Genomic DNA, 14,570 nt, shown 5'->3' with positions numbered 1-14,570 from the left:
TTTGTCAGGCATAATTAGCAAAACAATAACAATGCCTTGCTCTGTCGGCACATTAAATGTCAAAAGATTTGTTTATATTGTTCCCTGTCAGATCCAACTTGTATAAATGAAATGTACTGAAACTAGCATTATTTAGGACATCTGCATACTAACATGGCATAAATTTATGTTTTAGATAAATCAAGAGTGGTGAGAATATGGTTGTCCCTCTCAGAAAAGAAAAAAACCTGGTTCTAAGTACCTATTAGTTTCTGGCACTCTCATTCGGAAAAAATCTAAAATAAACTGGAAGGGGCAGGGAAACTTGGGATGTAAGTAGCATTATCAATTTCAAGGTCTAGCGGTCTTCTATTCATTCACCCATTTTTAATTACTGGTGTGTGTGTGATCTGGATTTTGAACGTAGCTTTAAAATAAAATAAAAATCAGCCATATCGCTAAGATGTCTGCATTGCAACAATTTATGGTGATGTCTAGCACTGGGGCATCACGCCGCAGACATGCAGCATGACGTACCCACCCAGTCACATTATCCTGACACCATGATGACCAGTTCTAACACTAACTTCTTAATGCTGAGCGCCAAGCGACACAACTGTGGGTACCATTTTTTTAAGTCTTTGGTACAACTCGGCCAAGGATCAAACCCACGACCTCCCGCATCCAAGGCGGATGCACTAACCACTAGGCCACCAGAACGGTCTTAACTACTGGTACAATATACCACAATTTGTGTTCAAATTTGAATTTATTCTTGTCAGCTTAAAAAATATACTTGGTGCTCACAAAACTGGAGGATCTTGAAATTGTGAATATTAATTTAACTACATACTAGCATATAAGTCTGATCCAACTGCAAACAACAAGATCTGCCCTTGCATAATGTGACAAACAGATCCAGGTCTATTTAGTTTGCTAACCCCTGATATGCCTGTATATTATGCACTGAACCCAGAACCCAATATTTATGCAATTATACATATTACAACTAATTTAAGGCAAACTTAAGGACTAACTAGGACCTCAAATACAGACAGTTAAAGTGAAAATCATGTACTTAATGATGAGCAACACAAACCAAAGCTGATACAGTGGAGAGCAACAAGATAACAAAGCAAAATCCTTATGTTAGTTCAGGTAATAAATGCACAAAATTGTCTAAAATCTCATTGCAGAAGCAAAAATGAATTTCAACGTCAAAATATCAACTTTCAATGATTTTACGGCCCTGAATTTAAAAAGACAAAATCCAGTACTTTGATGGCTTTCAAAGAAGCATATCAAACCCAAGCTAAAAGAACCATCTCACTGGGATTAATTAAGTCATACCCATTTTAATCTCTGTTTTGTATGCCTTACATTAGTCTCAAATAATGCAACAATATTCCCACAGGACTCGTAATTTGTTTTTGCCAATTCTAGCTGACCCACTTACCGTCTATACTGACTTTCAAGTCAGATCCCAACTGCAGACTGGACAGACACAGATCTGCTGTTCCATAATGCACTGGCAGATCTGGGTCTATGCAACTTATATGAAGTAGGAACAATCAGTAGAACAAACAATGTCCCTATTCTACATGTGACAGCAGATGCTGTCTATAGTTGCACTCGACTTATAAATGAGTAAATACAAGTGGTTATTTATTACACACTTCTTAGTAGAGGTAATTGCAATCAATGAAATCTTTTATCAACCAAATGTTTTTTCAGATGTCACCCTAAAATCAATGATTTCTCTAGGCTACAATAAATCCGATCATTGAACTATTTCTGTGCATGGCATTTCCTGAGAGGATATCAGGTGCTAAGAGTATAAGCAGGAAACTAAATCAATAGCCCAAATCCTTTCTATTTTCATATGCCATACTCAAGCAACATTTTCTTAAAAGTGTTTATGGATGCAAAAAGCTGAAATTAGCGGAAATTCTGCAGATCTGTATGTTACACAAAATACAAATCTCAGACAATTCAGTTTTCTTTGAGGAAGGCCCATTACAATAAAAATTCTATTTGTCTACAATTTTGTACACCTTTACTTTCCCACTTTTAATGATTAGTACTTAGTCTCTTATTTTTCAGATGGGGGGTGGGTCATAATATTTACCATTAGAGTTTCGCCCTTAAACAGCACAACTTTTGCTCGTACTGTGCTGATAAATCCTATTATTACAACTAATTAAGACAGGAATTACACAATGTCAAGTCCACTTTTTACCCAATTCCATGTTCTATCAGATATTTAAGTTTCTGCAAGTTTTCAAGGATGTATAAAGTTCATTTTTTTAAAGTCCAAGACCATTTCCCCATGAACATCATCACATGACATATGCCAGGGCCAATGGGATGCCTCCATTAGCTGATTTAACGACATGCAGGATGATGTACCAGGCTGATGTTCTAAACCTCTGAATCCACTTTTAGGAAGCATCCTATGAACTCAAACAAAGTATTCTGCCAACACAAGGAGTAACTGCCCTTTCCTCTATCTTACACAATGAAACAATTAAAAGATGAAAATAATGACAATAATTTAAGAACGAACTTGTTTTTGAAGAAAATCTGTCAAGTGTAGATGGCAATGCCATGCAAACACATACCATATATGGTAACTTAAAGTTGAGTCTAACTGCAAATAACAGACCCTGATCTGCTGTCACAAAGTGCTGACAGATCCAGGCCTATTATGTTTGTTCTACTGATCAATCCTAACAACTGCATGGACCAAGATCTCCAAGTACATAATGCAATGGCAGATCTGGGTCGGTGCAGTCAGCTGTTGTGCTTTACTATATCTCACAGTACCATGTGACCCCTAATGAAAAGGCCTTACCGGTGGATAATGGTTAAATGCAGTTATGGTCATCAATACAGGTCCCTTATATTTGTAAATACAATATACAACGAATATAACATCAATTTCAGTTGGGGGGGGGGGGGGGACATTCTATAATACATAATGTTAATGCCTGAAATAAATTTTGCTTTATTTTGCCAATGTTCAACTACAATCAGGAAGTTGAAGTATGCTTCTGTACATAGCCAATTAAGTAAACTGGATTCCACCAGTCCATTATCATTAGTCTCCTTGAAAGTTTTTGTCAACACTTCAATTTCATATTTATTACGCATATCCTTTGTGAGTCATATGATGCAACGAAAAATGTTCCTACATCAATCACGAAGCCGACATTTTTTTTAAACAGACAGGTGGCTAACCCATGCTTATTAAGGTTAAAACTGAACTACTGTAATTTTAAAATTTGTATGCTATCACACTGAAAGTCGATGGGTTAGATGCAATGACATTCATGCAATCCACATGCCTTTGTGTCCGTAAGTTAAATAAATCAGGCTGATGCAACATTGCATCACTAATTATGATACATGAAGCCCCTGCAAAGGTTTTCAAGTTTATATTGATTTGTATATGACTAAGCATTTATCAATCTTTACTTAATTCAATAAATTCTATGTATCCTCTGAAAGATAAAAAAATTCTGCTGACTGCTTGGATTTCTTTTTGAGAAACCCAACACTAGTTACCAAGTCAAAACAACATGTCACTTAATCTTAGTATATGTACATGTATGATACTGCCACAAATAGTAATCATCTGGCAGGTGGGACAATGTTTATAAAGGTACATAGGTAACTGAAAACTCTACTATAAGCCAGTAGTTATGGGATTTAAATATCCAAGCTTTAAATGGTAATTCAAGAAACCTACCCAAAGCAAATAAATGACACCACAAATATGGTGTATCTAAAATTCTTTTTGTTCATCCTGTATAACCTTGTCACAATCCTGGCAGAAGTAACTTTAAAGAAATGTCTCATCAACTTAAAACCAGCCATTGTTCTGAGCACTCCCCCACCCCTACCCCTGATAAATTTCCAATCATGTACAGTTTGGGCACATGAAACACATAGAGAAATGCCCAGCAGGCACACCAAAAAGCACCTAAAGCAGACCACCATACGAGTTCAGGTTTCACTGAGAATGTTCCCATGTACAGCTAAATTTAAATCTCATTACAACATGTCAATTTTGCATGATTATCATTTTTAAGCAGGCCTAACACTATCATTGAGATGGTGCTCTACAAGCCAACAAGAATTTCCTGGAATTCCATTATAAGTCTCTTTCCTTTGTCATTAGGTCATGTTAACAACCCAGAGTACAGGAAGCAATCAGACATTTTTAAGGAACTCCAAATGTACCAAAGTTAATAACCATGGTATTATCTTCTATGTACGCACCAGCCAGTTATGGTGTACACTGCTTGTTTGGTGATGAACTAAATAAGCCTTAGTGAAAACCCATAATAAAACAACCATAAAAACATAGTCCAGAATGAATATCAGCATAATAGACGAAAATGGAAAAATGACAGATCTCACAGTATGAATGTAGTGTACTCAACACGAACTTGTGTTATGTTTGCTCTCTGTGCACAACCATTGTGGGGCCCCGAGTGGCTGAGTGGTCTAAAGTGCTCACCGTTCCGGATCACTGCCATCTCACCTCTGTCTGCGTGGGTTCGATTCCAAGGCTCGGCTAGCGTGGGTACGTGGGAAAGCCTGTCAGTAGCTTCTCGTGGGTCAGTGATTCTTCCCTGGGTTTTCCAGGGTTCTTCCCCCACCAGTTATACTGGCCACCATGTATAGCCTATCTTGTGCTGAAGAATGGCGTTAAACCCTAGAACAACAACAACAACACAACCATTGCTCATGTAATGGTGTGAGTTTTTTTTTTTAAAGGAGGGGATTTAAAAATATCAGGATTTTGGGTGAAAATCAGGATTATTTTATTTGTAATCAAAAAATTGGGATAATTACATGTAAATCTGGATAAGTGACAGGTCTGGATAGTTAATGTGGGCATAGTGGATGTCATACTAGCATCAATTTCAATTAGGACCAATTACATGTCTTCTAGTGAAAACCAGTGTGATATGGATACCTGTTCAAAATTAGTGACATGATTTTCACCATGGTCACCATTCAAGCAATGTACACTATTGGTACTGATCACCATGGAAGGAATGTAGACCATAATGGGTCAAATATAAACACTGGCAGATCTCAGTTGTTCCCAGTTATATGGGTGTTAGTTACAGACGCCAAATTTAGAAAAGCTGTATCATTTTCCAAAATGTACATGCTGCATACAATAACTGAACAAGTGATTCCATACTTGACCTTTCCGCCAATCTGCACTTTCAACCATCGGCTGACAGTTGATAGTATCTTGCTCTATTAAGACAAGAGTATGTTTTAACAAGTCTTTGTTGAATATCTCTGACCATTTAGGCACAATACAATCATCAAGATATTGTATTATTCTGCAACATGTCCAGACATACAAATCAGGAGGGGTGGGGGGAAGGACTATGTTACACGGGGGGAGTGATTGTCCCTCCGTATTTGGTTTTCGTTATCTAGGGGTTGACCGCCCTCGATGTTATTGCCCGGTTTGAGTAAATAGAAATATAAGTGGTGACACTTATAGGTGGAATAGATAGAGATCTGAGCAGGTATATAGAACAAACCAACACGAGCCCCCGTACATGTAAACAAACAATTTAATCAATTACATACAAACACTGTGAAAATTCATTACATCAGGAATGTACTCTGCTTTTAGAAATTTAACTTTCACCAAAATACAAAGAAAACGCAAATAGATTTAAATAAAATAGCCGATCTGTTTACTGATAGATTTAGTTCATCATAGGATCGAGTGAACAATCGAAGTCAACGTCTTGTACGATTTCATAACCTGATCGTCCTCAGTCTGTTTTTGCTTCCTCTGTCGCTGTTCAGACCCTTGGATCTCGGGATGATACTTTCTACCACCCGTCTCAGGATACTCTCAGAATTCGTCTTCAGAAATTAATACGTCGCAGGGTAGCGTCACAGGATTATATGTCTCACTGCACTCTTCTCTATGCTTCTCCGTACAGGTCTCAGAATAACATCCCTCATTCATCCCATACGTCTCTGGAGCTATTTTCTCCCTTTGCTTTCAACGTTCCTCCCTCTAATCGGTAAATTAGTTCATCGGTTCCTTTCGACAATCGTCCCCTTTTTGGACAACAGTTTTACGGAAATTTCTTGCAAATTCCCGGAGTTGTAACCTTTGGGTCCCCTCTTGTAGGAAAAGCTTAGACTGATTAAAATTCGATGCGGGCAATATTAAAACCTATGAAATTTTGCGTTGGAACACACCCTCTCATTTAACGTACCAATCAGAATCAAAAATTTGTTTTATTGGCAGGGGACCAATGCTATAATGCGACAATACATGAACAAGCTTAACTTGAACATGAGGGTTAATCAGCATGTTTCTTTGTAACACAATAAAACAAGGCAACCAGCCACCAGCTCAGAATACTACAGAAAACAAATGTTCACAACTTTCAATTACAACAACCACAGTAATACAGAAGAGAAATTAACACACACAGCCTTTTGCAACTGGCATAATTCGCTGTATGCTATGTTTATTCTGGCCGCTATTTTTATTATCCTGTATTTCATGTGAAAAAAGTGTTTAAGGCTGTTACAGTACTAGGGTCACTGGGAAGGTACTATCAATATGACATAGTCACCCACAGATGTTATTACGAATTACAAATTTCATATGAACTGTTCAAGAAATTAGAATACCCTTCTTTTAATGGGTGCCACATGTTTAAATGGAACATGTATTTTGCAGTCAATTCCAAACATTTTAACATCTGTTCAAAATCAACAAACATAATGTAATGTACCATTATACAGTACGTGTGTAGAAAATGTAGACCTTATGACAGTCTATTCAGCCTCAAATGGTGGTAGAATAGAGAAATTATAAAGTTTGAAAATATATATATCAATGGAAACCATAATACCAGCTGCCAATACATTACATGCCAGTATATTTCACTGTAACATTTGTCAAAGTGTATCAGTAGTAGTTCATTAATGTTACAGCTGTGTGTATTCTTGCCTCAATAATTATTCACACTGTATCAATACTTTATTAATGTTACCACTATGTGCATTCTTGTCTCAAGCACATCACAATGTATTGATACATCATTACAGCTTTATATAACCTTGCCTCAAGCATTTGTCACAATATAACAATACTTCATTCAAGTTACAGCCATTTGTATTCTTGCCTCAAGCATTGGTCACACAGCATGAATAATTCATTAATGATACAGCTATGTGGATTCTAGCCTCAAACATTTGTTACAATGCATCAGTAATGTTACAGCTTTGTCACACTGTATCACTACTTCATTAATGTTACAGCCATGTATATTCTTGCCTCAAGCATGTCACAGTTATCAATACTTCAATAATGTAATATTACAGCTGTGTGTAATTTCTTGCCTAAAGCATTTCTCACAATGTATCAATACTTCATTAATATTACAGCTGTGTATATTCTTGCCTCAAGCATGTCACAATGTATCAATACTTCATCAATATTACAGCTGTGTATATTCTTGCCTCAAGCATGTCACAATGTATCAATACTTCATTAATATTACAGCTGTGTATATTCTTGCCTCAAGCATGTCACAATGTATCAATACTTCATCAATATTACAGCTGTGTATATTCTTGCCTCAAGCATGTCACAATGTATCAATACTTCATTAATGTTACAGCCATGTATATTCTTGCCTCAAGCATGTCACAATGTATCAATACTTCATTAATGTTACAGCCATGTATATTCTTGCCTCAAGCATGTCACAATGTATCAATACTTCATTAATATTACAGCTGTGTATATTCTTGCCTCAAACATGTCACACTGTTACAATACTTCATTAATGTTACAGCCATGTATATTCTTGCCTCAAGCATCTGATTACTCGATCTGCCTAATAAAGCCTTGTTGGCATGGATGCATTAAAATGGAAGTCAAAGCAGTAAGAATTTATCAACCATAACGGCAAACAAGATCAAATATTTTCAGGCGTTAGAAATGTGCTCATGAAACAAACCTTAATGCCATGTCTGAAAACTGTCATAAATGTAGTACTTAAATGGACTAATATAGGATATTGGCAGTGTGTTCACTAATTTTACAAGTACATGGGTTTTCCAGAGAAAGAAGTGGGAGTGGGTATATTTTTTATTCTTCAAAAACATTTATCAATTTACCACTAAGCAACTACAAAGGAAAGACTACCCACCAACAATAAGTAACTTTCAAGACCTTCATAAATGTAGGCAACATATATTCAATGACTTGTATAAATTTCATTTATTGTCATAATAATACATATTTGGTACACTGTAAAGAAGACTTATTCAGGTTTCTGAAAATATTTTCAAAAGCAAGTTTAGTCTCACACAGATGATTATACAGGTATTTCAAAAGGTAAGTTAAAGGTAAGTTTCACTGGATCATCTATAAAATGTTGAATAAAGTGTTTAAAGAGTAATGTGTGGTCTTTTTATTTTAATTAATTTTGGTGTTCTTACAAATCATCGCTTGAATAAATGCAGCGTTATCTCAAACTTCAAGCACATCCAAAGGTGTGTTAATGATATTTCTAGAGGCATTTAAAAACTAAAGTATACAAGGTTTTATGATTTCATAATTTGCATCAACATGAACAGGCCATAAAATGCCTTTATTTCTGACAACATGACATCAGTCGAAACACAATTGTGTTGATTTGGTTCAGTCTCTCACTACAGGTGCGCTGGTATTTGTAAAACTTGCCATTTCTGAAAACATGTTGTCGCTATAAAATATTCAAGAGGTGTTCCTGATCCATCAAATACTTGTGTTGGACCTACACGTTTGGAAAAAGTGTGAACATTACATTCCGATGGAGATTTTGTCCACTTACAAAATGTCTCGTTCACATCGGCAAGTTCAAAACCTTCAAATTCCTCATAGTCATCATTATCGCCAACAATATCAGTTATCTTTACAATATCAAAATTGCCGATATTTTCAACTATTTAGTCCCCAGATAATTCTGATTCATCATCAGACGAGTCTGCCATTTTGGATGTACTTCACCAACTTCGAAGATTTCCATTTACAGATCAACAAAAAAAAACTTTCTTGTAAAGAACCTACCTTTAAGTCTGAATGTATCTAAATGAATCAATGTATGATATAAATATTTACTATAGGTAAATCCCAGACACTGACCAATCAGAGAATTTATCGCCAAAACGAGACTGGTATGTGAGACCGGAATACCGGTCTACAGTGTTGAGCGGGTGTTATTGTTCCTGGACCGCTTTACCTGTCTGTGGTATTGAAAGGGTTAATATATATGGGTACTAGCAGCAAAATTGCTGAGGTAAAACTCCAGACCCAATTACCTAGTGACACCACTGCATTGGTACCACTATATGCCCATAACACATTCATAGTAGGAGTTTAAGATTCTAAAAGAAGAAGAGGGAGGGGGCCTCTGTGACAGAAACATACAGACATTTACTCCTAAAAATGTCATTTCCAGTTGCTCAAATTTGTTACTACAGCGAATGACAGAGTTCCTATTTGCAATCACTCAAGAAAATTCCTTGTAAATTCAGAATATTAAAATGCTTATTATGGATGTACACAAAAAAATAAAACTTACCTGTATGGATCCTTAAGTTCTTCTATTACATAATTCAGGTAGTTCCTGAAATAGGGTGGAAATGTTCCGATCATTCAAATGTCGAGTGAGGTTGAGGGGGAGAGAAACGAGCACAAAAAGATTAAAATAGAAGTGAAGCACAATTGATTGAAAAAGATTCTATGCTTACAAGCTATTACCGATACCCCATCAAAAATTTACATATACTGAAAATTATCAAACATGAAGGTACAGCATATATATGACAGAGACCATTAACAAGATAACTCACAAACAATGCTTCAGCATAGGTGGCCTAAAGTACTATAGAGCTGAAATCTGCCGTGGGTGTTCTTAATTTTCCCATTATCTATATGTCGTGGGTACTCTCAATTTTCCCAATATCTATATGCTGTGGGTGCTCTTAATTTTCCCAATATCTATATGCCATGGGTGCTCTTAATTTTCCCAATATCTATATGCCGTGGGTACTCTCAATTTTCCCAATATCTATATGCTGTGGGTGCTCTTAATTTTCCCAATAGCTATATGATTTTTGCTAGCAGTGTGCTTTTTCACATCATTCTGTCACATGCCCACAGGGGTACATCTTGCTGCTTACAATTTACATGTCACACATGTACTATAAAAAAAATATTACTATATAGTATGTTTATGACAGGTAAAATGTAAGCAACAGTATGAGCCCCTGTACACATTCCCAATTCTAACATTCGCAGCACATTACTGTACGAAAAGCATAATCTTCATCGATGTTTCATGGCCAATTTTTGGAGTACTCCAATCTATGCTTCACTTCTTGTGGAACACGTATATTTTTCCTTTGGGGTGAAAATGTTTTAAGTGCAGTATCGCTTATTTAAGAAATGGTATTAAATACCAAAACATTATCCTGAACTGGTGTTCTCCTGCAACATGGGGAAACTGGTTTGAGAACTGAAACGTGGTAGATGGATACTAATAAACAAAGATGCAGGATGTATTTTAGATGGATACTAATACAAAGAAACATTGTCATACTAGTGAAACTATTTAAATTATTCAAATATGGCAGATGTGGAGACATCTATATAGCTTATCGTTACAGAAAATTTTGCAATGCCTTTATACTGCAATGAACTGTTCCATCTTTAGTAGCAATGGATATGACTCTTTTATTACCATCCATTATAGGCAAATAATCCTGAGTAAAATCCCAAGGAGGCTTTGGCAAAGTTCATTTCCGTGTGTTCAAAGGGATCCTTGTAGTACTCCACCTCTCCTGAGAAATGCAAAAGAACATTTTCAAGATAAAACAATGAAACATTAACATTAACTTTAAAATGTATAAACACTTGATGGAAACAGGAGTTAACAATTAAAATGTATAAACACATGATGGAAACAGGAGTGAACAAAATGGTTCTATTTAGGTAGGCTGGTAGATTGATATCACCAGCTATGTTGTATCACATCATCATATCACATATCACAGCTGCATCTTGAACATTAAGGAGACTGACCAAATAGAATTTACCAGGCATTTAAGATATAACCATTTCTTCCTTTTCACTTCTGCATGTTGAAACCATTTCTAATATTCTTCAGCAATAAAAATAATTACAGAACTTATTGACTCTCACCATATTCATTTAGGGCAAAGCAGACACCATTAATTACAAGTCTTTTAATGAAAATCCTACATTAACATGACCATCCATTTAGAGCTGTGAAAACATTTTTAAATTGAGACAGGACTGGCACCAGAACTATAAAAAACATCCATTTGGGAAAAGTACTGATAACAATATTTTTAAAATGCCAGGGTCAGTGTGCAGAATTTTCATTTACAACCAACTAGACACTATAAGCACTCTTCTGGTGAAAACCCCATATAAAGGTACTTAGTGATATAAAGATTTTAAGATGGCAGCCAAGGTGGCCACATACAGGATGTTAGATTGGCACCATATTAATTTAGGACCATCTAGACATCAAAAGAAGTCTACTGGTGAAAGCGCAATGTAAATTATGACAAGCGATCTTGGAGAGATTTTTTCAAGACTACCATTCTGGCAGCCATATTGGAGACTATATTGGCAACATTTTTATTTTAAAAACAGCCAGACATTCTAAGACATCTTTCAGTGAAACCACATGTATATATGATCAGACAAGACAAATAGAGTTACCAGGAAGATTTTTGTTTGAGGTGTTAGGAAAACGTAGCACCAATATGCAGCATTTATATCCTGTGTACATGATAATCACAGGAGACTCAATACACACTGTTTAGCATATAATTGCTCATCCAAATATTTCTTCATTCTAACTCTTTGTAAGGTACATGTATAACTTTAATTATCTGTACATGTTTGCAATGTGCTAACAGAGATGCAAAAGAAACAAAAGATTAAATAAATATAATACGATTTCCTTTTTTAAAAAATAACACATTTTATCATCTTGTGTTACTGATTTTGGGGTATTATGTTTTGGGCAAGTTCAAATTCCCAAGGCCAAGTTAAATTTTCTAGGCTGTTAGACCTGGTGCAAGCCTACTTATATAAAGTATACTAAATCCCTGAAATATTTCTATTAAGGTCTGTAAATCAAACTACACTAGTGTAGTACATGTCTTGCTGTATTAGCATGAAAGAAGTTGTTGTTCTAGGGTTTAACGCCATTTTTCAGCACAAGCTTTCCCATGTACCCACGCTAGCCAAGCCTTGGACTCGATGAAAGAAGTTCAATTACTCTATATATTTTAAATGTCAAATAACCATATTTTACAACATCATGACGGACCCATGTCACATCAAAAGATGAGGGACATGTATAGAAGATGGCTTGTTATTAAAGACATGTATCATGGCATTATTTTAAAGTTAATTTATCGTTTATTCAATCGTCACAGACTCCTCCATTTAGAGATTTATATTACAAGATTATAATCAATTTGTAATTTAATCATTTCATATTCTGTTAGATTTAGGACTACATCCCTTAATTAGTATCATTAGTTATGTACATTACGCTTGACAAAATAACAGAAAATTATTTTTCCACACATTTTCATTGTGATTTCTATCCATGTACAATTTTACTCCGATGTAAAATGCATCATTCTTTTGGTGATCTAGTATATGCCAGTTTTTTTCTGGTAAAATTGTTAGCTGCACCCACAAAAAAAAAGAGACTTGGATTCATGCACCAGCAAACTGTCTTTAAGTCTTGAATGTTAACGGTCTCAACATCAAAGTCTCAGAAGCCGATCTGTTCTTTTCATGTAACTGTAGTCCCATTATAACTGGCAACTCTGATCAACGATTAACAACCACAGCACCAGAAGAAGAGTCGGCTTATCTCTTGGATGGATTCACGTGGTATAATGGTATTTACATGCACTACAATTCTGCCTCCCTATGTCTGTTAAAATGGACAACTTGCAGTTAGGGCTGGATTACCCATAGCTGTCAAATTACTGAAACATAGTACTGGACTGCTGACGCAATGTAACATGTGAGAGCCTAGAATCCTATCTCATGGCTGCCAACCGCCTAAATACAAAAATAATGATTTTCAGGAACAAATACAGATTTTTAAAAATTTTAATGTATATGTAACTATTTACAACATATACAACCATCAGAAAAGTAGGAAAGTGCTTTACATAATTATTTAATGTCAAAGATGCATGTGTTGCACATTTGTACCTCCTGGATCCCATTCAGAAGATGCAATAGTGCAGCACACTCAGACACAGACTGTTTAAAGGAGCCTTTACAACACCATATTTTTTTCCCAATCTGTCATTATTGATCTGAACATACAAACTTTCAATGATGATCTCAATTCTGTGATTTTCTTACTGAACTGTTTTCGTTCTAGCATACGAGCAATCCTTTGTGATTTTACTGTCTGATTCTTTTGTCAGTTACAGTGGCATGTGGGTACAGAATCACTTGGATATCAGAAAGTTAGAAGCTTCTGCCACCTGGAGGAGAAAGCCAGATTCATGAAGCGCATATCAGCAATATTTTTCTTGACATCATGTTTCTACCACGCTGGAATATACTCTCTGCTTGAAGAATTTGGTTTTCTCTCGGTTTTGGGCATTGTTCACGAAATAAATATATTGAGAATTAAGTATGCCTGAGTTCATTTTAGAAACAGGACACAACATTTAATAGTTTCAATGTTCTTTGTACAACAACAATGGAACTGGTGTATGTTGATATCGCTTGATTACTGGATCTCCGATGACATGCAGGTTTAATCATTTCCTTAGCCATGCAACGAGCAAACACAAGGTCAAATTTCATTAACATTGTAGTTACATCTCATCTGTCAACAGATTAATAAAATAAACAAATATTATAATAAAAACTTATGAGAAAATGTATCATCTTCCTATCGATTTCATGCAGGTTAGATATGGCTCGACCTAAGGTTGTTTAAATATGCCAGACCCACTAGAAAACAGCTACCATAAGCTTCAACCGTACAGTGGCAGAGAATTTCAAACTTTTCTGTAGGCAACTGGCTAAAATATCTAAATTGGGCTGAAATGGGTCAGGATTTATTTAATGACGAGGGGTGGCATCGTGTATACTTCGAGCATAGGCACTGACTGGTACCCTGCTTTGTTTACCTCTATTCTTATAGCGGAGTGCAACACAGGGAACATACGAAATAAGGAACCAGACTAGCATAGGCAATGTTATGACCGAGTAGCTTCCCCATATCTCGCAAGCTCTCACGTGATTTCCATCAAGCTCTGTGCATCCAACTTTAATGAAAAATGGAGAATTCCTTTGACTGGAATACGGCACATCCATTAGGATTACCGGTGTGACTTCTGATTGCGTGATTGCAAAGACTGCAAAACTGAATAATCCTTTAGTGGCAGGGTTTAAGAATTTTTTAAAATCTGCCCTTATTTGCCACAAGATATCTGGAGAACGCATT

General features: G+C 35.9%; 1 protein-coding gene across 1 annotated transcript in view; it reads right to left on the bottom strand.

Annotated features, from left to right (window-relative positions):
- The window catches only part of LOC149778822 (large neutral amino acids transporter small subunit 2-like), a 55,427-nt gene that overhangs the window by 35,952 nt on the left and 4,905 nt on the right, over nucleotides 1-14,570 (bottom strand). Inside the window, exons 3-4 of the mRNA XM_089939577.1 lie at nucleotides 10,782-10,881; nucleotides 9,621-9,665 (exon numbers count right to left, since the gene is read on the bottom strand). Coding sequence (XP_089795703.1) covers nucleotides 9,621-9,665; nucleotides 10,782-10,881 — 145 coding nt within the window. The remainder of the gene's footprint in view (nucleotides 1-9,620; nucleotides 9,666-10,781; nucleotides 10,882-14,570) is intronic.

Source organism: Sinohyriopsis cumingii, chromosome 17 (assembly GCF_028554795.1).
Source record: "Sinohyriopsis cumingii isolate HCF-2022 chromosome 17, ASM2855479v2, whole genome shotgun sequence".
Taxonomy (NCBI): domain Eukaryota; kingdom Metazoa; phylum Mollusca; class Bivalvia; order Unionida; family Unionidae; genus Sinohyriopsis; species Sinohyriopsis cumingii.
This window is presented reverse-complemented; position numbering and strand designations above follow the sequence as displayed.